The sequence below is a fragment of the Lycorma delicatula genome, chromosome 8 (genome assembly GCF_047948215.1).
Source record: "Lycorma delicatula isolate Av1 chromosome 8, ASM4794821v1, whole genome shotgun sequence".
Lineage (NCBI taxonomy): Eukaryota > Metazoa > Arthropoda > Insecta > Hemiptera > Fulgoridae > Lycorma > Lycorma delicatula.
This window is the reverse complement of record NC_134462.1, coordinates 48,693,421-48,721,173: the sequence shown is the minus strand read 5'-3', so window position 1 is coordinate 48,721,173 and position 27,753 is coordinate 48,693,421. Positions and strand designations below refer to the sequence as shown.

Here is a 27,753-nt window from a genome sequence, read left to right as displayed (position 1 = left end):
TTAAGTGTATGTATATATGTATGAGTATAGATGATAGGAGGGGAAGATCTAAGCACCACCCAGCGTGGTTGGACTTTAGCCCAACCACATACGTCATTCCTTAAGTCCCACCTCTTACAAATCATAGCTTTTTTTGAACTCATAATACAAAGTTAAATTTATTATGACAAACCAGTATAAATGAAAGCATTAATTAAAACTGTACCTATATATTTTATTCTTGTATTTATAATAGAGGGAATTTAGGTTTGTTATATTTTATACTGAAATTTTAAGCCAATTAATTTTGGAAAAACAGTTTATTTTTTAAAGTTATTTATATATTATCTTCAATTTATATGTTACTAAAAAAATATTTAATTTATTTAGAGTTATCGGACATAGAAAAATATGAATTTATTTTTAAATTAGTGCATCAATATTCATATTATCTAACAATATATTGTTAACAATTGATTTGTTTTAAACGTAGGTTTTATTAATTGTTTACTTAATTTTTTTTCATGATCAGCTTAATGATTTTAAAAAACATTCCATAAGAAAAAAGCTATTTGCAATGTTGTAATAAAAATAAGATAAAAAATTAAGAGAAACGATGTAACTTGAAAGAACGTTACCTAAGGTTGTCTAAAATGCGAAAATATGAGTATATTCTTTTACCTAAGGTATCCTAATGGTTTTTTTTTCTTAAAATTTTGCGTTAAAATAATGTAAATATTTAAATGATTAAATCTAAACAATAAATTATTTCGTTACAATGATGTAGTACTTAAAAATCATATTTTAAAGAACCGAAATTTTTGTGTAGTTAATTTGTTCAAAATTCTTCCTCTTGTGTAATCTGGAATATTAGATAGATTTCAGTTAAAAAATAAATAAAAACTATAATCGGTCCATTTGGTGAAGGATAAGGCTTAAATTAAGGATAGAAAATGGTAAATACGGATCAAATTGAGAAATTCAATTCTTTTTAAGTTGGTAAAAAAAAATAGTACGTAAAAAATACTTTTATAAAAGAATGTAAACATGAAATGATTAAATTACGTTGTAAAGGTTTTCAATGACTTTTTCTAATTAAAATGCATTTTGACTTTTTTTACTTGATGCCTAATAAGGAACTATTAATATAATAATTTGAAATTAGTTGTGCGAATCGTTGAAATTTCATTGTTTAGAGATCTTGCTCTGGTTTTCGATTGAATTTTTCGGGGTTCTGGGCCGTAAAATAGTTTAAGTATCGTGAAAAAATTTACCTTATAGTATGTATTGAATTTTGTCCGTCTCACATTTTCACGTAGTGTTTTGGATAAAAAAAATTATTTTAAAACAAATTTTATTTCCATATTTTACTTCACTGAATTTCATTTATTAAGTATGTCGTTGCACGTTTGGTGTGAATGTATTCCTATATTGGTCTATATAAAGTGCAAAAGGGGCAAGAGGCTGTTTACAGAATGTTATTTTTTAATAATATTTTTTACCTGACAATCATTTTGACGCTTGTCTTATAAAGGGAATTATAGAAAAGCTGATTATAAAATTATTCACCATTTTTTCCTATTTGTTTTAATTTTTTTTTCATAAAACATTTATTACATTTTACAACTTATATTTTTACATTTTTTTTATTAATTTTCCTTTAGAGGTTTTATCCTGTACACAACTATCCCAAATTACCTAAAACTAAAGTCATTATTTACCAAACGTTTTCTTTCTTTTTAACAGATTCGTCCAACTTTTTTCTTCTAAACGTCTTCGTAAAATCTTCATTTCATACTTTATCTATCTACCTAAGTTTTATGTGATTTTCTGCATGAAAACTTAGACTAAAATTTTCATTTTATAATTTGTTAACAAAAATGATTATTAAATTTATTTAAAAAAAATATTAATCCATGATATATATTCTTAGGATTACTAAGTCCTGGTCATTAAAATTTAAGTCTTCTGATACTTTACACTTGACACGATTCATTACATCTTCCTGAAAACATTTTTTGTGTTTAATATCACATTTAAATATTAAAATACATTAAATATATAATACATGCAATCATGTTTAGTTAAAAATATTCTTATTTCAATTTTTCTATTATGATTTTTATTAATTAATTAATTTTTCTATTTCAGAATATTTTATGTGTCACATGATTCTCAGGATCTAAAAATCTTCAGTTATATTGCAAGGGATGGATCTACAAATGTATTCAAATGCAATGTCTTCAAATCGAATAAAAAGGTAAGAATTTTTTATATAACTAAATCATGTTTTTGAAACATTAGTATATATATATATATATATATATATATATATATAGAACTACTATTTGATGTATACTTTTAGCAGTAGCAGAACTACTGTTTAATGTATTCTGAGTACCAGATATTATTTATTACCCAGGAGGAAATCGTCATTCAAATTTAGAAAAAATATATTTCTCACGAATATTGTTTTCAATGTTATTTTTGACAGTGAAATATTTTACTGAAATTGCTTACATCATTTCATGTAAATTTCTCTGTATAACTAAAATTAGTTTATCCTTCAAATTTTTATCGCAAGATTTTTTTCATTCACTTGCAATTTCGACAGTGGATTACACACAAATCGAGGTAATAGGAAGATCTGAAATAAACAAGGGGATTTAACCTAACTTTAGTTTTATTTTTGCATAAAGCATAATTAACACAAGAAAATAAAACGCATCTTAGAATTATTATATACAGCAGGTACTCACTACGAGTGAGTATCTCTTCTTATTAAAATAAGAAGATCCAGAACCGGCGGACCGACCTACCGTACCGAACCTACTGCCGGCAGGCGGGGAGGCCCGTCAGAGTTACAAGGACACGCCCCTGGACTAAGTTATGCTTGACTGCAGATCCGGTCTAGGGATGTAGGGGAAAAAAGAAAAAAGGTTCTCGCTACGAAAATATAACACATACATAACACCTATGCAAAAAAATTTCGATTAATTACCTTACATCTAGTAAACGTTTTTTTTTCAATTTGATAAATGAGATCCTAAAATAAATTTCAGTTTTCTCCCTAAATTTCCCGTGCAGGAACCATATATCTTATCCCACATATATTTTTGCAGAATTTGTGTGATTCAGTCACTGGTTTGTAATGCGATACGTGAGTAATGACGTTGAAAAACACTAGTAGTTCCACTGTAATCAATTTTACTGCTCGCATATTAATGACATCTAAAACTATCTTAATCATTCATATGATATACAGATGGTTACTTAGCTTAGTGAATATTGTGCAGTTAACAGTCACACACACACACACACACACACACACACACACACACATATATATATATATAAACATTCTTATTTTTGTATATGAAAAGATGTGATATTTGTAAAGATGTGTGTATATGAAAAGTAAGATAAATATGAATGAACGATTTAAATAAATATTGACTTGGAGACTAATAAATGGACAAACAGAATAAAATGAAGAAAAAATGAGGAATGAACAACTGTAGTACAAACTTACTAACAATTCAGAATACCAAACCTTTGACTTAGACATATCAAGAAAGAACGGTTGATTAAAACAGTGATAGAAAGATTAGTAGAAGGTTCAAGAAAGGGAGGCTATAAAAGAGTAAAAATGGTAGATTATCTAAAAGAAATGGAAGGTATTACGATTTTAAAAGTACTGTTGGGAATAGAGGAGTATGAAACAGACATGGGAAGTAACCTACCTCTTTGTCGATAACCATATGGTGGTTTAGTAGTAATTATATATCACAACCGGCAGAAAAACGATTTCATTATAAAGGTGTTAGTGAATCTCCTTATGACAAAAACATTACGAAATATGAAAAAGGTGAATAATACAAACTCCCGAAAATACTTACAATGTGAAGATATCCCTTAAAAACAATGTTTGCTCCTAATTAGAAAAAAATTGATATTTTTAAAATTACAAAGGTTGACTGGCCACTGGGCCGTTTCAATAACAAAATAATAATTGAATAGCGTTACGTTAAATAGCGTTAATTATTATTAAATGATAATTTAATAATAGCGTTAAATAACGTAATAACAGTTAAATAGCGTTTTGCGTTAATAGCCAAATAACGTTACTCTAAATAGATATTGCTCTTAAGAATTGAGTAACTTGCTTATTTTTTTTTTTTATTTCGAAATCAGTTATGCTTTGAAATAGCTGTGTGGCGAATGAATTTTTGTAATTTTAAAAATATTAATTTTTTCGTATTCGGCGCAAGCAATAGTTTATTGAGGGAGTGCATGTGTTCTAGAAATATTTTTTGCCCAAAAATGAGTGTAATGTTTTTAGGATGTATGTTTGTTCCACCTTAGCAGTTCAACGACTGAACCGATTTAGATGTATGACCCCTCGTTGGAATTCTTACGTTACCGGGAGTGTCAAAGGCTACATATAAATTTTTTATAAAGATTATTTATATAAACTTTATATATATATAAAGTTAACCTTCGTAATTTTAAAAATATCAATTTTTTTCGAATTAGGAGCAAACATTGTTTTTGAGGGATATATATATATATATATATATATATATATATATATCCTATGACACTCCCGGTAACGTAAAATATACGTACATACGGGTATAAATAAATTAAAAAAAATTTGAAAAAAAATTGTACTATGTACAAAATTGTCATCCGCACGCTCTTTAATTATCCTATATTAAAAAGCAATGTTTGTCAGCAATGTTTTTTTTTGGCAGGCGTGTTTTTTAATTTTTAATATTTATTTCTTATTTTATATATTTAGACGAAACGTATGTTGGCTTGCTGTCGAAGAAGAATAAAAATGGTGGATTCATTTTGCGTGATGAGTAAAGGAAAAACTTGTGAACGTGTCACTTAATGAATATTTAATAGTGAAAATAATTATAACGAAAAATTCATAAAAAAGCGGTATTACCGTTTATCATGTTAATGTATTGTTTTTTTTTTGTGAACGAAAAGTCGCGATCTTTCATAAGAAGCTATACCGACATTTGTCCTTTTCTTGTGTTTTTTATTTTTTTATTTCAATTTTGTTTTTTTGGCGGAGATTCACTGGATACTTCCAAACGAGTCTTGATATGTATATGTAATTATTTATTTCATTGATTGGATTCCCGATTTTTTTGATTAAATTATTTTCGTAAAAGATCCATTAGTTTAAATGTTTTGTAGGGTTTTGTTGCTTTAATTATTTAAAAACAAGGAAGTATGGGGGAAAAGAAAACGAGAAGTTGGGAATTGTTTTCACATGTTTGCAGTATATTTTACTTTTTTAACTAAAACTTTGCTTTTGTTTGAATTGGTTTAGTTTTTGCTACAGTACTTAGTAAACGTTAAATGCTCGTTTTTCTCTCTGTATTTATGATATTGCGGTTGTTCTTGTATGTGTTTGTTGACTATAAATACGTGTGGTGTATCCATCCCTGTTTCTGTGCAATTTTACAACAATTTAATTTAGGTAAGTGTTACCGGGTTTTGTTACCATCCGTCTTTCTGTCATTATACAAAGTACACGTTTGCATATAATATTATTCGCATAACTTTAGTTTACACAACTTGTGAGACTTTCTAACATGTTTATCTTGTATGTTAGAAGAGAGATAAAGGTTGTTCCCTGTATTATTTATTAATTTTAAATCTCACATAGCTTTCGATTTTATTTAAATTTTAACATGTACCTGCTTTTATTCTGAATTTCTAAGTCAATCAAAAGCTGCTTAATTGGTAGACTTTTCATATTTCGTGTTGATTATTTTACATTCACGAAAATATAAGGTTTTTTTTTTTTTTAATTAAAATTCTCAACTATATGAAACTACAGTCCTAAAATAAAACATTTTTTTTTATAATAAAAAAAAAAAATATTATTAAAAAAACTTTTTTTGTTGTTTATATTTTATTTACTACCAAAATTGTAAAATGTACTACACTTGTGCAGTATTTTTATGAAGTGTTGATCTCAAAAGTAATTCGTGAAACACTAAAAACTATTCGAGATTTGAGATTTCGAATATAATAGTTGAATATAAAATTCAGTATCTCGCCATAGGTTCCAGCAGTGTTTATTATCTTAATGAATTTCGCACTCGATCAAGAAGCGCTGTCTATGTTCTCACATCGCCCACTTTTTTAAAAAATTATGTATGACGTTTTATTACAATGGCTTTGACCGTTGTGAATTCTGTCGTACAGATTTCTCTGGAACATTTAAATTTTAATTATAAGTAATAAGAAAAACGATTTCGTATTTAATATTTGAATATTCGATTTCTGTTTAATACTTAAATAAGAGAAAACTTTTTCTTTTTTTTTTTTGTTTGTTTAACCTCTGGGTCCGCAGTCAAGCAATTTTTTCCGCAGAGGATGAGATGAGTGTTTTGTAGCGTGTGTGAAAAATGCCATGCCTGACCGGGTTTCAAACCCAGTATCTCCGGGAGAAAGGCCAAGACACTAACACTCGGGCCATGGAGGCCGGCTAATAAGAGAAAACTGGTTCTCGCTATCGGTTATTTAAAATTTCGACATGTTAAAGCTAAATGTTTCAAATCAAAATTTATGTATGTCTTGGATGTAATTTATTGTTTATGTAGATTACTATATATTTACATTTTCTTTTTCCCAGCTGTAACTGTATTGCTTCTGCAGCAGCATAGCTATAGCATGCTAAGGATTTGCAATCCTGAGATTTAAGACACTCTCAGAAAAAAACATAATTAAAATTTTTAATTTCCATGGTGTATTTCGATTCATTCCGACAGACAATGTAAATTCTTTGAAAATATCTGTAAAGCTTCTACATATGAAAGAATAAATTAAGCTTTGTACAAAATGAAAGAAGGGGATAGGTAGATTTTCCACATTTTGAGTTATTTACTTTTTGGTCACAGATGATTGCCATTTTCTACAATAAAAGCACTTAAGTTATTTAAAATTACAGAGTTTTTAAGTCAATCGGATTTATGAGTGGGGATATTCAACAATATTTATAAACAGTTTTGCTCTTGCTTTTCAAAAACTCGTTGAATAAAAATATTGAAATTTGATACAGATATTTGGTTACCATCTTTGGCTTGATTTCGACCCCATCAAACGTTACCCGTTTTTTTAATTATAATTTTTTTTTTAGCCTTGCTGAATATTAAACCTAGTCTGACAAATTTATTGAAGGAAATAGTTAAATAAATAAACAAACTTTTAAGCCCCAAAAAATGGGGCTGATTGGGACTCGTATTTAAAATATAATGTTTTTTTAACAATACTTTTCAAAATTTAAATATAATTGTATCTAGTACACGTTACGAGTATGTAGACGACGTTGAAATATTTTTTTAAAAAAGGGATTCCATGAGTAAATTTTAACCTTTTCTGTTTTTTTATTTAGCAATTAAACTCTAAATATATTATAACAATTTCTATAATAAAAACGTACAGACAAAGGGAGATCAAAAATTTTTAAAAAGAATTTCGATCTTTTTCTCAATTTTACCACACTAATCGAATTATTTTTTTTTTTAAATTGTTCTGTTATGTTTTCTACCACCGGCTACCATTTTTAAAATAATGGTCGTAGGTATATTGATTCACTATTGAGTTCTTATTACAGTAATCCGCTAAAAAAACGTTTAACATACACTGACAATTGTTATACGAGCAAATATAATTTTATTTTACATATAAATTAAGTTTTTTTTTTTTTTTAATTAAAATTTATTTCTTACTTAATTCAATTTTGATCACTGATTATTTTTCAATGTTTTAATTCTGAGTTTTAATAAAATTTCCCTGATTCAAATATAATTTTACAAATAAATATAAGTATCACTAAATGATTGAATTGGATTTCGATATGCGCCCACATTTCTAACTCTGCAGTTCAAACGGTATTCAATTTCTTCACGCGTAATTATTCTATGGTATGGATCCTATGGGTACTATTTTCTATCGGAGGTGGTCTAGGTCATAATAAATTTTTTCCTAGTACGTAGATATTCTTCAAAAGTCAAGGAGTCTATAGTTGATCTTTACCATGCAATTAATTCTCCTCGTGAAAACCACCTGTTCAGAAAGCGAATGTTTAATACAGAACGATCTTAGCTATTATAATAGTATGGATGACCATCTTCAGGAAAAAATAATCCATTTATTCTGTCATTGAATTAAATTATGTTTTTTTTTTATTTTTTATATATTTTTTTAATTTTACTGGTGAATAAATAGGATGAAAATATCAGTCCAGTAACACTAACAGTGATATAAAAGGAAAAAAAATTGTATACATATTCTCAGTTTTCAAGATAAAAATAATTACTGTAAGTTGTCTGTGATGTCCTATTTAAATTTTTTACATTTTATTTTAAAGAGTTTTTTTTACTTTTATACATTAAAAAAAATTATAGTTAAAATCTGAATATTTCTGATCAAAAACTTATGTGCCAAAAAATTCATTTTTAAAGTAGGTGCCTCAATTCCAATTCACTGTTACATTTTATGTGGACATTTTTTTGTTGTTTTAAAATGATTCGGTAATATACATTATGTAGCTTATATATATACTGGCAGTGCGGATATAATAGCTGCAATTCTATTATTTTATGGTGTGTTTGACATTTTTTGTCTTTTATCTTGGATTCGCCATATTGAATCATTTTTTTTAAAAAATAGAAAGGTGGATATGCGGTACAAGATTTTACTGTAAAATTTTACGAGAAAAACGGTAAAAAAGCCATTTCTCCATAAATGTCTCCGTTTTTTTTTTTTTTTTTTTTTTTTTGAGTTTTCGAGCAATCAAAGTTGAAAAAGATTAGTAATAAAACGCCCTGTAATAACCTTTTTATTTCATATTACCTTCAGAATTACATCCAATAACTAACTTTAAACAGGTAATGTAGGAATTAATGGCCCAGACACTATTAGTAACAGCTTTCACAATAATAAATAACCCAATAATACACAATAATTAATCATTTGCAACATTATTAAATCAAATGGTTAGGTTAACTGAAATTATTTACTTTAATTTTTTATGTTTCATTACACATGATTTTTTAAACGTTTTAGTATATTGTAACTAAATAACGCTTATGAATTTAGCGTACTAACAACAACAAAAAGCTTTACAACGAATATTTTAAGATGGAGATTTTTCAATTTTTTAAAATTTATTTATTTTATTTTTTTCTGCTTGCTTCAAAACCCTGAAAAGTTATAGCTGTTTTTTAAGTTGTGATCTTTCAACGCAGCTCTAATCCCAATGTTTTCCTTTTTTATTTCCAAAACACAAATATAATTTTAGCTAGATCGTTCCTATCATGAACTACAAATCGTTCGTGCGCTGCGCGCAGCTGCCCGTGGCAACATTGGTACGCTCTGCCCCAATAGCAGCTAAAATAAAAATGTGAGCACGTACAACAAAAACATCTATGTACCATCCTTTTTACTTCCTTGTACGATGTAAAGGATGTATTGTGATCGCAAAAAGTTTCGGTTTTCAGATTTCAACGGAAATATTCATTTTGACCATTCCTGAATCCATTTTGACTAGTTTCGCCGTGAAGTCTGTATATACGTAAGTATGTATCTCGCATAACTTAAAAACGATTAGCGGTTGGATGTTGAAATTTTGGATTGAGGACTGTTATAACATCTAGTTGTCCCCCTCCCGTTTTGATTGCAATCGACTGGAAATCCAAAATCCAAACAATTTGAATTTTGGAATTTTTCTTAACTGCAGAAATAAACCTCATTCAGATATTTTAAACGAAAAATCATAATTCATTGGTTCCAGAGTTATAGCCTAATGAAATATTTGTATCTTAAAAGGAGAAGGCACATCGGTTCGAATCATACTTCATCTACTTTTTTTTTTTTAATTTAAATATATTGATTTATTAGTAACTAACCTCTGATTGTAAAAATAAATTACGATAAATAATAATTCAATTATTTACGTATTTTATTTTGTATTTATTGTTATCACTTTTCTATGTTTATTATTTATTGTTCATATTTCTTTATTGTTTATTTTTGTTCTTTATAATTTTTGTTGTTTAATATTACAGGATACTGTTACTGTAGTCGCTAATGACTATAATTGTTGATGCGACTAAAATAGAAGCATTAAAAAAAAAATTCAATAATAACGATATCAAAAAATATGAAAAAATATCAGAAGTTATTAATGAAATAAAATTTTATGTACTTTTCATTTAAAAAAAATGTGTATTTGTAATTTAATAGGCGTACAAGGAAGTCATGTAGTGTCCATATCAGATTGTTTATGGAGAGTGATAATTATCACAATATTTAATTTTAAAATTTAGTTAAATGTCTTTGGCCCTAAATTAATTAATACAATAAATTTTGAAATTTAAAAACCGTATTAAAAATTTTGTGTAATAAATCAGCTGTTACTTTACAACAATGTACTTTATATTACGGTACAAATGCAAGTTATTAATTGCATATTTAATTGTTTATGCAATTTATTATTAATTTGTAATTGTATTATCAATTATTATCAATCGTATTATCGTATTAGTCGTTGGATTCAATATGGCTGATCCAAGATGGTGTGAAAAAATTTCAAATATACCTAATTTAGTAATAAATTTAAAATTAATTTCTAATATAGTAATTTACTGACAGTGTAGATCCACATTTGTTTTTCTACGTTCTAATATCCTTCGTTTTTGTTAAATATGAAACTTGTTTTTCTGTACTTTAATTTCATTCTGTATATAAAATATTAAAAAAAAAAATTTATCACATACTACTTTTTTTATTTATTATACTCGTTTAGTTCTTTCGCCTAGATCTGTGTGTGTTTCTTCAGAACGTTCTTTTTAAGATGGGTTGAGAAACATATTTTTAAATATTATCTTGTTTTAATTTTCTTTAAATCGTAAAACCAGCCTGTAAATAAAATAAAATAATTTTGTTATTGTAAACTTTTTCAAAATTAAGAATAAAAAATTGATTTAAAATATAAATTGTGTAATTATAATATTTTTAACAAAGCAGGTGTGTATAAAATAAATTGAGAAGAGGAACATTCAACACAGAAAGTTTAAAACTGCCATCCAAAATATTTATCGGCTTATAAATACGATTTAAAATCCGCTACAAAAGTAATAATTTAGTTTTTTTATGATTAATTTTTTCTCAAAATTAATGGAGAAAAAATTAAACAAGGATACAAAGAAATATAAATATTACAATAAAAACGTAATATCATCTAAAAATATAAGTTACGTGTTAAACCATAATGATATCAGATTACTGTATTTCATATGTAGCTCACTCAGTCCGAGTAACAACATTATCTATATCTATAAAATCCTTATTCTGAAAAGAATATAATACGTTATAAAAAAGAGATTTTCTATGATATATCTGTATAAAAATAAAAGACTAGGGTCAGATACTGGATGAACGTTCTATATAAGTTCTTTTTACCTTTCAGAACAGCGTATACTTAATCTTATCCTTTCTGTATACGATAATAAAAAAAAAATACCGCTCCTATTCAAGATGATTCTTCTTGCCTTTAAATATTTTTGTTCTTTTCACATCGGTTAACGATGACGATACAATGTTAAACAGGCTAAGTTACTTAGGGTGTTCTATCTTACTTTAATTGTTTCTTCCATGTATGTATGCATTTTATATATAAAATAATATACCCAGTTTAAAAAACTGCTCCCTAGCATTAATTTTTAAAAATTAAATTTTATTGCTTTTTTTTGTTTAGTATCCGAGTTTCATATTTCCAAACGTATTTTGCTTAATACGTTCGGAAGGTCGTTTTTAAAAACATAATTAAAAACATTGTTTGTAAAGTAAAAGTACGGAGAATAACGTTTATCATTTAAATTACTATAAAGGTAATATTAACACTTCTGTTACTACTAAAATTTTTTGTTAGACAATAAATTTATTTCATTTTTGGTATAATAATAATTCGAGTATACGTTAAATAATTATTTTATTTTTGTATAATTTAGTTCATGTAAAAATTTTAATTTAATGTTATTGATTTGTAATAGTGACATGTTTTTCATAAAAGTACGTGTTTTATTAAAAAACTATTTCGTTTACAGCAGTGGGTTTTTTTATCATTTATTATGACTTCGGCATGTATTTTAACAAGAAAGATAGATGAAGTAATAGATTTAAAATTGTTAAATTCTTGTCGGGAGCCGGTCTCCGTGGTGCGAGTGATAGCGTCTCGGCCTTTCAACCTGAGGTTCCGGCTTCGAATCCCGGTCAAACATGGCATTTTTACAGGCCAAAAAATAATGTTATTTCATCTCATCCTCTGAAGCAGTGTCTAATCGTGGTCCCAGAGGCTAAAAAGTTGTAACATTAATAAATTTTTGCTGGGAATCGAACCCAAGATCAGCTGTTATCATTCTAATAACCATTATACGAGCTGGCCGGCAGGTATGATACTATGATTTTCTAAAATTTTAAGATATTTTAAAATAATTCATAAAATTTGATTAGGACATATTTATTTCTGTATTAACAATACGCCAAATCACTGGGTTTTTTTTTAGTTTTTTTTTAATTTGCGATGGAATGAAATATTAATATATTTAGGGCTTCAAAAATGGCATGCTCTTTATATTTTATTAGGCTCTACCATTGAAAACCACCGAGCTGGACTAATGGTGACTCGTCATCACAAATCAGCTGATTTCGAAGTCGAGAGTTCTAAGGTTCAAATCCTAGTAGGCATTACTTTTGTACGAATTTGAATACTAGATCGGATACCGGTGTTCTTTGGTGGTTGGATTTCAATTAACCACACATCTCAGGAATGTTCAACCTGAGACTGTACAAGACTACACTTAATTTACCATTCATACATATCTCATCTTTATTCATCCTCTGAACTAATACCTTTTGGTGGTTCCGGAGGTTAAACAGAAAAAGAGAAAGCAAGTTCTACTATGGAGGTTGACAGGTTAAAGTGTATGCTGTCACACTGTCAGGTTAAAGTGTAACATTTTTATTCCCTTTCTTGTAAAACATTTACTTTTATGTAATTTTTTAAATTTATAATTATTTTGTAACGTTGAAATTTAACTGGGAAAATATAAAAAAATGACTACTATCTATTATAATTTTTAAACTTAATCAAAACCAATCTTAAAGTAATTTAGATTGTTAACTTGAAACTCTTCGATCGACCCCTGTTAGCTAACAGTGTAAAATACCCACTCCTATTAAACTGTAATTAAACAAAACTTTCAATGCAGTATTAAATTAATTAAACCAAATATTAATGAACTTCAGTTAAAAATGAGGAGGGTAAAGTATTAAAATATGGTAAATTAAACTAAATTAATTAATTTGTATCTAAATACTAACTACACTCCTTTTACCTTGGAAAATTAAGATTTTAAATTTTTTAATTGAAACTTTTAAACCTCTAAGTATTATATGTACTTTGCAAGAATTTTAAATATTGATTTAAATAAAAATAAATTCATATAAATAAAAATGAAATCTTGTTTACTGTAAAGGGCTATGATCATAAAATCCTGTCGTTAAGTCATAAATCCTTTTAAAATTATATTATTTATATTTTAGTTTTCAAATTATTCATTCTAATAACTTTAAACTTTTTGAAAAATTTATTTTTTTAATTCCTTTTCTGATCGCTCACAAAATTATTTTATCGAGTCGTGAAATTAAGTTAAATGAAAATATTCAATAATTCATCTGTTAAACTTGTAAATTATCTTGTAAAAAACCTTGAAAAACGGAGTTTATCTTTGATTGTTTGATTATCTTTGATGTGTTTTTTTTTCTGAGGAGGGAAAACCGTTTATAGGCAGGCACATGTGGTCTCATACCCCATAATAGTGCGGGATTCTCCCTTGCGGCCCTACCCACAAAAACCCCTTCTCCTTTATAACATGTGGTGCCCACTTTACGGTATTATCACACATCTTATGTGTCTTGTCTAAATCCGTGCCTCCATTGTTGGCCCCACGCCTTGGGAACCTTCCTTTTTTTTATCTTTGATGTTGCCCAATTATTGGATTATGGTATTATGGTCTTCAGAAATTATCTATTGTTCGGAAAGTTTACCCATTCAATGGATTAAAAATACCGAATATAATTATTTTTTTCCGTTTAAATTTATAATTTGGAAAACAACTAAAATGGTATAATTATTACATTAGCTAAAATATTTGTTTATATTATCTTTCAGTTAAATGAATTAAGTTACCTTTAACTTCATTCACCTTAAATTGATAAATTATCCCAATTCTTTAGTAATTTGATTCGCTTTTTTCGATAGAGTAGTGATTTTCTTTGTTAAAATAATAATAGCAGGGAAAATATACTTTTTCATAAATAATAATAATAAATAAAAGATTATTGAGCACGGTCTTAGAAATCGATATTTTTACAATACTCGATACAAGGTCATTTTATATCACTTTGAGCAAATTCACTAAGATATCTAAAAATATCAATCTATTTTAATAAAGTAAAAATTTGTTAAAAAATCGTACATCAAAATTAGAATCAGTCACTCGTTATAATTACTGTTTTTATAAAAAAAAAAAACGTAATCACGAAGAGTTAAATGTACTGTCATTTCGAAAAGCCTAAACCAGATATGTAACATTCTTGTCCAATCCATCTAATAAAATAAATTAAAAAATAAAATTGATAAAACATAGTTGACTAAATGATTCAAAACTAATTTTCTACAGTCAGGGAATTTAGCAAATGTGAAATGAATTAGGTAAAAATATTGATTAATCTTTAGTTCTTGAACTGTTATTATAGACATAGTTATTTCAAATATTATCTTATTTACACTGATTTTACTTTAATTGTACAGAATTTACAATAATTGTACTCAAGAATTTTTTCAATTCAAAATTTCTGAAGTTGTTATTAAATTACAATAAATTTACAGATAAATAAAAATTCTAATATATTTTTTTTTTGTACCGATTTTTCTAACTAAAATATAGTATTACTTTCGGTCGTTCGGTGGAATTTGGTGGTGGGAGGGGGGCTGAAATTGAATCTTCTTTACGTTTTGAGGTATGAGGATTACGAAAATACTATTTATGTACAAAATTTTGTGGCTCGAAAAACTCCAAATCTAAACTACTAAATCAATTTCAATGAAATTTAGATATGCTATAGTATATATCTGTTGTGCTTATGAAAATTTGATGTAGATATTAATTGAGTCGTTCTTCAGTTAAGACTCAATTTAATGTCGACAACAAACAGAATACTCTCAATTTCAGATTATGTTAACTTTATATTTTTTTGTCATCTTTTGTTTCACCACCCCACAGAACCGGGATCCTCAATTTTGACTTTATATTCGTGTATTTTTCATACGTGCTTATGTAGTGAATCATAATGGTGAGAGAGTTGAAACTTGATGCTTGTGTTTAGGGACTATTCGGTATTTTTAATTATTTTATAAATTACGGTTATAATAATTTAATTTTCTTGCAAAAAAAATATATTTTAATAGAAGAAAAGTTATACTTCTTAGTTTATGTTTTGTATATTTCTTGAGTAAGAGATTATACCCAAAAATAAAACAATGAAAAGTCGGTCTTATTGAGCAGAACTGTTCACGAATTAAAAAAAAATTATTTTCGTGTTTATTTCGTTTGTATCTCGTAAATATTTATATGGCTTACAAAAAAAATATATTTTCTTTTGGAAATGTTGAAACGTAAAGCGCTTTGGATTTTTCATTTCTATTAAACTAAGTGTGACGTAACACATCGGTATCATGTGACAATAACATTTTTTGTACCTTCTGTTATAGAATTTGTATATTCAATGATTAGAAAAGAAAGATAGTAAAATTAATGTTATGTTTCATTGTAGTAAGTACGATAAATTTGAACACTAGAAGTTAACAGTTCTACTGTTTGATTTCCAGGTCCTCAAAACTTTCATTTTATGTAAACCTCCGGGTTTATTAATCTCTTATAATACTCATTTGAGTATACAGTTTCTAAATTTATTATAATTCAGTACAATCTGTCGAATATAAAATAATTAATGCACCATTTTATATGATGAATATTACATTAATCGATACACTTATCGATCTCATATGTAAAAATTGATCGCATGTACCTACTTGTTCAGGATAAAGTAAAATTGTAATCTCATTATTGATCTCGACCCACCAGACCTATCACCGTAGTTGAAATGTATCTTTTTTTATCTAAATTAATTAACTTTTAATACCCGTTAATTACAGTTTGGAAAATTGAGAGCTAAAAATCTTTTAGAGAATTAATGAAGCATGACTAGTTATGAGAAATTTCTATCATTAAAAGAATTGCTTCATAAAATTAATCACCAAAAAAATCTGATGTGGACACCATACAATTTCCTTGAACGCCTGTAAATTACATATACATGTTTTTTGTTGTGCTTCATTTAACCTTATTTAATTTGAAAGTGAGATACGATCCTCCAATTCTTTAATAAAGTTGACAGTTACACAATTGCATTGTGGTGGAAACCACATTGAATCACATATTTTTGTGGTGTCCGTATCAGCATTTTATATTAGTTTATATATTAATTTTGTTTCACAACGAGAACATGTGGAATCCGTATCCATGCATTCGAACATCCGTTCGAATCCGACTTCATATACATATATATTTTTAATTTTTTTTTTTAATTTAAAAATATTGATTTATTAATCATAATTATTAACCTCTATAAAAGTTTTTGAATTTAATGGAAAGTACGTAAAGTTTTATTTCACTAATAACTTCTGATTTTTTTATTTTCTTTTTTTTTAATTGTTATTAAATTATTATTTATCGTAAAAGTTTTTTTTTACAATCAGAGGTTAATAATTATTAATAACTCAATATATTTAAATTAAAAAAAGATATATGTATATGAAGTGGGATTCAACGGATGTGGACACCACATGACTTCTATGAATGTACATAAAATTTTATTTCATTAATAACTTCTAATATTTTTTTATTGTTATTATTGAATTATTATTTACTATTAATAAATCAATACATTTAAACTAAAACATAAAAAAAAGGAGATAAAGTCTGATTCGAACCGATGTTCCTTCCCCTTGTAAGATCCAAATATTTCATTAATTAAAATTTTATTTGTACATAATTCTGGAACCAATGAAAATAAGTACCACATATGATATATCGTCCAGAAGCTCTCAATGAGGAGGGCTTATTACTGCAGTTAAGAAAAAGTCCAAATCCAAATTTTTTTTGGATTTTGGACTTCATTTTTGGTCCAGTCGATTGCAATCAAAACGGGAACTGGACAACTAGATGTTATAACAATCCTAAATCCAAAATTTCAACATAAACCGCTTATCGTTTTTAAGTTATACGAGATACATACTTACGTACATACAAACTTCGCGCCGAAACTAGTCAAAATGGATTCAAGGATTGTCAAAATAGATATTTCCGTTGAAATCTGAAAATCGAAATTTTTCGTGATCACAATACATACTTTACTTCGTACAAGGAAGTAACAAACTATTTCTAAACAAAAATTGAAACAAAAACGAAAATTTGAATGAAAACTCCCTTCCTTAGGGATCTGACTGACCAATTTGTAAATAATTTAATTGGATATTAACATAATCCACACAGTATAAGGATAAGTGGGAGTTTTCTTTAAAGAAGATTGAATTTTCAGATGACTTAAGGAATTGCTTACATATTGTATTCTAACGTGTCTACGCGGAGGTGTATCAGTAATGTGCTTCTTCCATTTGGGTTAAAATATGTCTTAAGCTTTCAAGAAATTTGTGTAGGATGGATGCCCAATTCTTGGAGTAGGTTTTGGTTGGTCGGTAAATTGTCCCTTTATGATTATTCTGCATTTTTCCTTATTTTGCTATGAATGCTAGTAGACTTTTTTTATACTGATGCGGTTACGTCTTTAGGTTACTATGTTTTTAGTGTTCGTATGTTTGATGCATTGATTTTCTCTATAGACCCATCCGGTAATTCTTCTTTACTCGTTTATTTAAAAAAAAAATCATAAACAGTTCCCTCCTAATAGTGCGAGAGTTGGTTTTATCTTTTTCGGTGGTGGTGTAAAAAATTGAAACACCAATCGGGGACTGATATGCTTATTGGATAAGCCAATCTTCTAATAATACGAAAATAGAAAAAATAGTAAGCCTATATAAAAAACTTTTTTACTACATTTTCTTAATGTAATAATTTAAACAAAGTGTGTTTTATTTATAAATAATGTATTTACTGTTAAGATGTCTATCAATTATTTTAAATTTGGAGCTATTAAATGATTTTAATTAATAAACATTTTTAATATTTCCTAGTCTAAATATTTGAAAATCTTTATTTTTTTAATAATTATTTATTATTACGTTAAATAATTATTTTTTTATATTAATAATATAAATGTTTAAATAAATGTCTGCTAGTTTTTGCTTAGTTACCCTTTATAAACCGAATATATATTATATATGTTTGGTAGTGTGAGTTATACAGGATTTAACTTTGTTAGAAATGCAAGTTTCAACGTATATAACTTGTAGCAAAGTTACTTAATTCTAGAATTCTGTAATAATTATTTTGTTGTTAATCCTTAAATTATGTATACTATAAAGCTGGAGATTATTTAAAGATAAAACAGTTCCCTTCTTGCTGCATGGGTACTTTTCGTTTAACACGATACCAAATTATTATCCTTTATTATTACTGAACAATAATTAATTTCGTTTGTTATTACAAATTTAGTATATTTTCGTTTATTTTTATGTGTGAATTAAAACAATAACAAGAAGAGTATTAATGATTAATTTTGAAATTATTATATAATTCTGTTTAAACAACAGTTTATTAAATCTTGCTATTTTTATAACATTCCGACCAAACGTTTTAATAATTACAAATTTGTAAAGGGTTTTTTTTTGAACGGGACCTAGAAATACCTAGGTTTGTTCTTGTTTATTTATTGACTAGCCCGTCTAGCCAGAACCTGGACACAGTTTATTGACCGGCCCGTCTAGCCAGAACCTGGACACACGGAGCTCAGAATAGCCCAGGCGAATCCCGGAGCCAACTCAGGGGCTCCTCGGGGCCTACCCCATCACCGCTATGCTCGCTTCGCTTGCTATTCTCAATTTTCCAGGGGAACCGGTGCCCTGGACGCCTGCAGAGCATGGTTCGGTTGTCATTCCCATCTACCCAGAGGACTCCATCCCTGGACCCCTTCACTGTGCGTTTTCCTTATTGTTGTGAGAATAATATTGATAAATAATAATTATAGTATTAAGGCTTTGTAGAAACCTGAAAAAGAAACTAAATTACAAAGGATAGAATAATAGTAGTTATGGTAACTAAAGTACTCACATCTTTGACGACGAAAAATTCATAACTTAGTTCATTTTCTATGGTGGCAGAAATATAATAATAAGATAAAATAATTAATCTGATTTTAATTTTTTTTACGAAGTAAAGAAAGTATTATGATCAGGAAAAATTTTGGTTTTCAGAATTCAACGGAAATATCCATTTTGACCATCCCTGAATCCATTTTGATTAGTTTCGGGGTGACGTCTGTACCTACGTATGTATCTCGCATAACTCAAAAACGATTTGTCGTAGGCTGTTAGAATTTTGGATTTAGGACTGTTGTAATATCTAGTTGTGCACCTCCCCTTTTGATTGCAATTAACTGAAGCAAAAGCGTCCAAGAAAGCCTAAAATCCAATTTTTTGGGGATTTTGGAATTTTTCATAACTGCAGTAAAAGTCCACATTGAGAGCTTTTCAACGCTATATCCTAAGTGGTACTTATTTTCATTGGTTCCAGAGTTATAGCCAAATAAAATTTTAATTAATGAAATATTTGGATCTTAGGGGAAGGCACGTCAGTTCGAATCAGACTTCATCTCCTCTTTTTTTTAACTTCTTTTTTTTAATTGAAATATATTATTTATTAATAATTATTAATCTCTCATTGTAAAAAAAAATACGATCAATAAAATAATTCAATAAAAAAATAAAAAAAAATAAAAAATATCAGAAGCTTTTAAGTTTTTAATTCTTTTCATTTAAAAAAAACGTGTAAATGTAATTTGATAGGCGTACAAGGAAGTCATGTGTTGTCCACATCAGATTTTTCCCTTAAAGAATATCTTTAATTCACTTTACTCTTCTTGGGGGTAATGAAATAATAAATATTTTAACCTTCAAGATAGCTAGGGCCTTGGTTGATGACTTAAAACCTTCCCTGAGATATCACGACTTTTTCCGAATAACCGTGATCTATTAGATCTATTGTGTACCTGATGCATACAAAAGTAAGCTTTACTTCATAACAAATACCCCGTTTGAATATTGAAAATCGGACGATTGTTTGCAAAGATTTTATAAGAGCACCCCATTGCACCTCCCAGAACAGCGCTCCAGGAGCACTCCATTTTTTACAAGTTGATAGTGATGATTGGTCTAGCCTCCCATAGGGTGGCTAGACCTGTTGTTATTTGACCTGTTACTTGTAAAAGTAAATAAATAAAATAACTATACATTAAGTTTACCGTATGGAGACGTACTGGATCTAATTTTACGTATCTAAATATTAAATAAAATATTGCTTTTGTACAGTTAGTATTGTAGTATTTTTTTAAATTAAATAAACTTTAAAAACAGCTTCTTTATCGAGAGTGAATAATTTAGTTGAATGAACCTCTAAAAGGAACTCACTGAAATTCTTATACAGTCTCCTTTTACATTTACAAGAGTGCATCTTATCAATAAGTCTATTCATACATAAACTATACCTGCACGTGTATGTATAATAATTGCAAATAATTTATTTTTTATTTTCTGTTCTTAAAATACTTGGTTCCTATCCAGACGTCTAAATATAGAAGATCGTTTTAGTCGCGAATGTATGTCAAGTTACAGAAATAAAGCGGCGTAAAACATTCGAAACGATGTACTCTGTACGTACGGACTGGAAATTTAACGCGTTAACGTAACCTTGCATCTCACTTATTCACCGACTATATTAGATTTTTTTTTTAAAAAGGTTCTCTTATTTTATGCGTTACTTTATTGGTGAAACGGATCAGCTGAATCATTTCTAAATGTTTTGGGATGAGCTATCTTTCTCTATCGTGTTGATTACCCGCTTTTTAGTCTGATTTATAGTTGTTCTGAGAAATTGGGCGGTTCTTTAATATTAATGAACACGTCTGATTTGGCACGTGCACTAATTTAACCAGGGAAATTTCATTCAGATCAATATAAATCGTTGCCAAGTTGCCCGTACTGTTGCAGTCCTGCTGTCTGTGACACACATGCGTTCTCGCATTTATCTATGTACTATTATTTTTTTAACGTGAATTGGAAAATATTTAAATCAAATAAAAGACGTTAAGTTATTTATCGTTTTTTGAAAGTTATGGGAAAATGCAATGGTTATAAAGAATAATTACTTTATGATGAAGTTTAATATTTTATGTAACAATTCTTTTTAAACGTTATATTACTATGTTTCATTTTCATTTGTTCTATTTAGTGTTTGTACACAGATATTAACATTAATAAGAAAGTTTAATTGGTTCATTAACTATTATGAGTTTAGAGATTTTATGAATTACCTAAAACAATAATTATTAGTAGCTAATGAGCCAAAAAAAATTATTGTATTCTCATAAACAGTAAATTAAATTCAGTAGTCTGTGATGCTTTTCCAAACATTTTCTTTTCCGGGGAATAAAAATTTATATTTTTTTCTAATGTTGTTGATTAAAAAATCTCTTTTTACTTTCTTGTACGAAATAAAGGAAGTATTGTGATCGCGAAAAATTTCGGTTTTAACCTTCCCTTAATCCATTTTGACTAATTTCGGCGTGACGTCTGTATGCATCTCGTATAATTCAATAACGATTAGTCGTAGAATGTTGACATTTTGGAGGACTGTTGTAACATCTAGTTGTGCACCTTCCCTTTTGATTGCAATCGACTGAACCTAAAGTGTCTAAAAAAAATCCCCTAATCCAAAACAGTTTTGATTTTTGACTTTTTCTTAACTACAGTAATAAGCTCTCATTGAGAGCTTTTCAACGATAAACAATAAGTGGCATTTATTCTAATTGGTTCCAGAGTTATAGCCAAACAAAATTTTAATTAATGAATTATTTGGATCTTACAAGAGGAAGGAACATCGGTTCGAATCAGACTTCATCTCCTTTTTTTTATTTTTTAGTTTAAATGTATTGATTTATTAATAGTAAATAATAATTCAATAATAACAATAAAAAAATATTAGAAGTTATTAATGAAATAAAATTTTATGTACATTCATAGAAGTCATGTGGTGTCCACATCAGATCATTTTAGTAAAAGTAAAAGAAGCGATTTCTTTACTTAATAAAAATTGTAGTTATTTTTTTTATATTTTTCTGTCTTATCAGCGTGTAATCTGCATTTTTAGTTTAAAATTGGGTACTGTTCTTATAAAAACCCTTATATATATATATATATGTGTGTATCACGTAGACTAATGTAAAAGTGTTGTATTCGTACAAAAGTATACTCCGTTCCAAGTACGATATTTCAGATATACAATTAACGGCAAAATTGAATTGTAAAAAATATTTACTTACGTGTATATTTTATATTACATTTATATTAATGTTTAGGTGGTTACCTTTATAACTCCATAATGCTGCTTCTTTATTATTTGTAGGATTTCCCTTAAAAATTATTTTTTCTTTTCTTTGTTTTTCCTCCCTATTATTTTTTTTATAAAGGAAAAGAGGCTTATAGTAATGTAATTTTTTTATCATCTGAGAGGGAACCTTTTATAGGCATCATTTGATCTCGAATCTTATGGTAATGTGGAACTCTTCCTTGCAAGTCTATCTAGTAAATTTCCTCCCACTTTACAACAGATGCCGGGCTCACCTTACGGTATTATCACAACACCCCTCGCTTGTCTAAATCCACACCTTCATTGCTGGCCCCAGGACTCAAATCCGTCGGGGTTCTGCGAACTAAAAATTTGTTTTTTACTTCGATCCTCGGGCAGATCTCTGGCCCCAAGGGACTTAGAAGATCACACACCTCTAGAATTCTTCCGCCAGCGTTGTTCGAATGATCATAACCTGTACATTTAATTTACTGACGACCAAGTTATCATTTCCCATTATAATGGATTATCTAGAAACTTTAAACGATAGTTAAGCCATATAATTTGATAATGTATTTAGAAAAATTAATAGTATGGCATTATAGTATTTTTCCAGTTAGATGTTAAGTTATGATTGATTATATTGTATGGTACTGATTACTAGTTGCCTGTATTGATGAGAAACTTCTAATAACCTCATGAACAAAGATTATGAAGCTCTTTGGGTAATACAAACAGCAACGGCTTAAACATAAAAGATGAACGAGTTCAAAAACAACTTCATGGTTAATTTAAGAATTTCCAGCCGGTTGGAATAAGGAATTTGAAACAATAAACAGAATATTGATATGAATTTCAAGATGAGGTGACATAATAACCTGTGTGTCGTATACTTGTAAAGAAGAGATAAAATTAAATTTTTATGTTTTTTCTATCTTTTTTTCAGTTCAGGTAATGTTGTTTTATCCGACTTTATGATTTTTTGCGGTAACAGCTTGTACCCATATTAACGTTATGTTTTAATTGCTATAAAAAGTTATTTTTTATGTAGAATAATCGTACAACCGTTACCGCCTTACAACAGTTTTTTTTAAAAGTGACATTTAAATAGGGTTTACTCCATAGGAACTTCAACTTTAGGATTATTGTCCAGCCATTGGACAGGAGAAAGAATCTCCCTAAGTCGGTCTAAAAGCAGTTCTCCCTTACCAGATACTGAAGACACATCGGTTTTTCAGTTCCTGGTTTCCTTAGCATGAAATATTTAGCAGGATCAAACATTCAACCGCAGAATTGATAATTGAGAAGAAGGAATCAAGATTGATGAAAAGAGTTGGGAGAACGATCAGCGCATTAAGATAAATTGAAGTTTTAATTTTTGTAAAACATTTATTTTTCTCAGTAACGGAATATTGTGATCAACTGTTTTATTTTATAAGATTATTTTATAAACTTGGTTTAATTTATAAAACAGTTTTATGCCAAACCAAGAAACGTTTACTTATTCAGATATTTTGAAATAGTGAACGGATAGGAAGCTTTATTATCTTGAAACTTTTGCTTGTAATAATCTGTCAAACAAATAAAATAATTTATTTAATATTTTTGAATCGAATAGGAGTTCATTTTTACTCTAAAACTATTAGAAAGGAAGATATGTATGAGGCTATAGAGCTATAAGAAACCTAAGAAGTAGTAGAAAGCGTGGAATAGAAATGAGAGAGGCTTAGATATAACTCTGGAAAGACCAAAAAAAGTGACAAGAGTTTGAGAAGGAATCGTTAATGTTACATCTTTGCTACAACAATTATAAACATTCGTTAGATGAAATTATATGTCAAGTGGAAGTGTGCTGGTAAGACATGTAGAGAAGGTAACCGTTCGGCTATTCTAAAATATAATGCTAATTATTATAAAAAGCTGACAACAAAGTTGTACTTTCCTGGGACTGGATGTTATTCTTATATAGTGGAAAAATACAGATACACGGAAAAAATTCAAAAAATCAATATCTTCTAAAATACGATTTTTTAACGTTTGCTGTGTTAAATTAAATAAATAAAAAAAAACTTCCACAGAAAAATGTGTAAGCAATAAAAAGTTACCTCGGTTTCTTTTTGGGTTGGGGATAAATTATGATGAAATTTTGTTATTAAACGTTTAAATAAAAAAATGTTGATGTGGACATCATATGACTTCCTTGTACCCCAATTAAATTGCATATAAACAATTTTTTTAAATGACAAGTACGCAAAATTTTATTGCATTAATAACTTCTGATATTTTTTCATATTTTATTTTTGTTTATTACTATTTTTGAATTATTATTTATCGTAATTTTTTTTATAGTTACAGGTTAATAAATCAATATATAAATTTAAAAAAAGTTAAAAAAAAGGAGATGAAGTCTGATTCGAACTCCGACGTGCCTTTCGCTTATAAGATTCTAATAGTTCATTAATTAAAATTTCATTTGGATATAACTCTGGAACCAATGAAAATAAGTACAACTTATGATATATTTTTGAAAAGCTCTCATTGAGGGCTGATTACTGCAGTTAAGAAAAAGTTCAAAATTCTAATTTTTATGGATTTTGGGTTTTTTAGACACTTTTGGTCTATTTGATTGCAATCAAACGGGGAGGTGCACAATTAGATGATAAAACAGTCCTAAATCCAGAATTTCAACATCCTACGGGCTAATTGTTTTTGAGTTATGCGAGATACATACGTACGTATGTACAGAAGTCACGCCGAAACTAGTCAAAATGGATTCAGGAATAGTCAAAAAGGATATTTACGTTGAAATCTGAAAACCGAAATTTTTCCTGATCACAGTACTTCCTTTACTTCGTACAAGGAAGTAACAAAAATGATTTTAAAAAATTCCATAAATCAATATCTTTCTTTTAATCGGCTTCCTTTATCCCAATATTACCCCCAAAGTATTTTTTGGGTCGTTGGCACTACTATTATGCTTATTTGCAAGATATAATAAAAGATTGGGTTGAAAAATATACGTTAAATAAAAAATAGCTTTTTTATTTGTAGGGAAGGAGGAGAATTTGGAATGAACTTATTATAAAGTGGGGTGATGTTTGCAAAAAATTGAATCTTTTACCAACAAATTGTTCTCTGCACACGAGTCTGTACTAAATTTCATCAAAATCGGTTTATTTAGTCAAATGTTATTAAGATTTAAAAACGTCAACTCACGCATATACGTACGTAAGAATATTTCTCCCCATCTTTTTTTTTGTTTTTTGGGGTCCCTGGGTCATGAAACGTCAAAAAATATTTTAAAAAACGCATATCTTATTTTTTGTTTGATTAGAGCTAGGAAAGTAAAAATTATGTTAAGTTGTTAATACAGCTGAAATACAGTTAGTACTTGAAAATAATTGCTACTTAAACAATCAAGAATAAACTATGATGTACTATAAATATACTCCAAAACAGTCCACTTCATACCGTCACATAATTCATTTTAGTTCATTTTTAACGAATAGAATAACTTTGCATAATTTTATAATAAACAAAATTATTAATCATTAACACTTTATGAATACTACCGTTCAGCTAATTTGATTCGCGTTTACAAACCCGCTTTATTTTCGTTATTTATAAATTATTATAATCTTTTTTTTGTTTATTTTTGATCGATGGCGTTGTTCCAGTTAATTAGGTTCAACTAGTTTAGCTTAGTGATAGAAGTTTTGAATTATTTTCAGTGTTAATCATGTTCTTCATGTGCTAATTTTTACATCATTACTGCTTTCAGTGATTTTATTTTAAATCTTCCGTTATTATTAATTTATGTCTAGTTTTATACTCTAACATAAACACCACACGTGTATGTAATTAAATTTTGGTTTGTGTTCATTAGTAGCGTATTACACATTCCGGTTTGTTTGTGTTTTATATTTACGTTTTGAATTGAATTTATCATATAATGTTAAATGAATCAACAAAAACATAAATTAAATTGCTGTAATTTTTTTTTAAAAGGTAACTTTGTGGTTACATTTATCCTGTATCGTTTTCCATTATAGTAGATGATTTTATAACCAAATGTACATTGTAGCCGAATTTATGAACTAAACAGTTTGAATTTTGGCATAAAAATCTAAACAGGTTGTTACCCATCTGGTAGATTTTAGAGCGAGGTTGGACTGTTTGTTCATAGGTGATGAATGAAGACAACGCCTTGTTGCTTGTTGAATAATGGTTTAATGAATTTTCGTCTTGACCGTTAATGAAATGCATTGTAACATAACTTATAACTTGACATATAAAAATAAAAGATATAAAATTAAATACAAATTAATTAAAGCTAACGTTCATCCGAACAAAGAATGTAGTCCATCCCGACTAAGAATATGACTGACCGCGTTGGATCAGATTCGAGCGCCGAATACTAGTACGGCTTGACTCTCCGGTGAGCGCTAGCACCCACTAGATCGCAGCGCCGGACGGCTTGACGCGAAACGGAACACCATCCAACAGATTTAAATGCGTCTATAATTTTTTTTTTCATAGTAGAGTGCGTTCGAAAAGTTGCTGTTGTAGTATGCTTTAAAATTATTTGGTGCGTTCTGTTCGTTCAGCGTTAAATGGATTGACTTGCGGGTTCGTTGGGCTTCAGTAATAAACCAAAATCAGTTGTTGAGATGTGATTGAACGTGCTTCGTTTCATTTCATGTTTCGTTTATCGGAATCAATAGTTGCGAAAAACGTAATAGTTGTATCGGTAGAGGAACGCATTTTCTCGTTAAACAAGTCTTTCGTGTGGTGACAAATATATTGACTTGTAAAGCACAAGTTTTCTGAATAATAATGTTTCCTTCCACAATGGAGTTCGAACTTTTTATCGAAAAATGTCGGGCAACAAACTCTGATCGAAGTGGAAGACCACCTTAAACTAAACGAAAGAAGCTGCTTGATATTTTGGATGCTATGGCCGAAAGTCCATCAAAGTCAATACCTAAGTAAGCAGCTTGAAAAATTCGGATTTGCTACCGCACATAAAGCTGTAAGA

General features: G+C 28.3%; 1 protein-coding gene across 1 annotated transcript in view; it reads left to right on the top strand.

Annotated features, from left to right (window-relative positions):
• Positions 1 to 27,753, top strand: part of LOC142328869 (carboxyl-terminal PDZ ligand of neuronal nitric oxide synthase protein) — a 902,536-nt gene that overhangs the window by 627,339 nt on the left and 247,444 nt on the right. Inside the window, exon 5 of the mRNA XM_075372996.1 lies at positions 2,131 to 2,239. Within this exon, the coding sequence (XP_075229111.1) occupies positions 2,131 to 2,239 (109 nt within the window). The remainder of the gene's footprint in view (positions 1 to 2,130; positions 2,240 to 27,753) is intronic.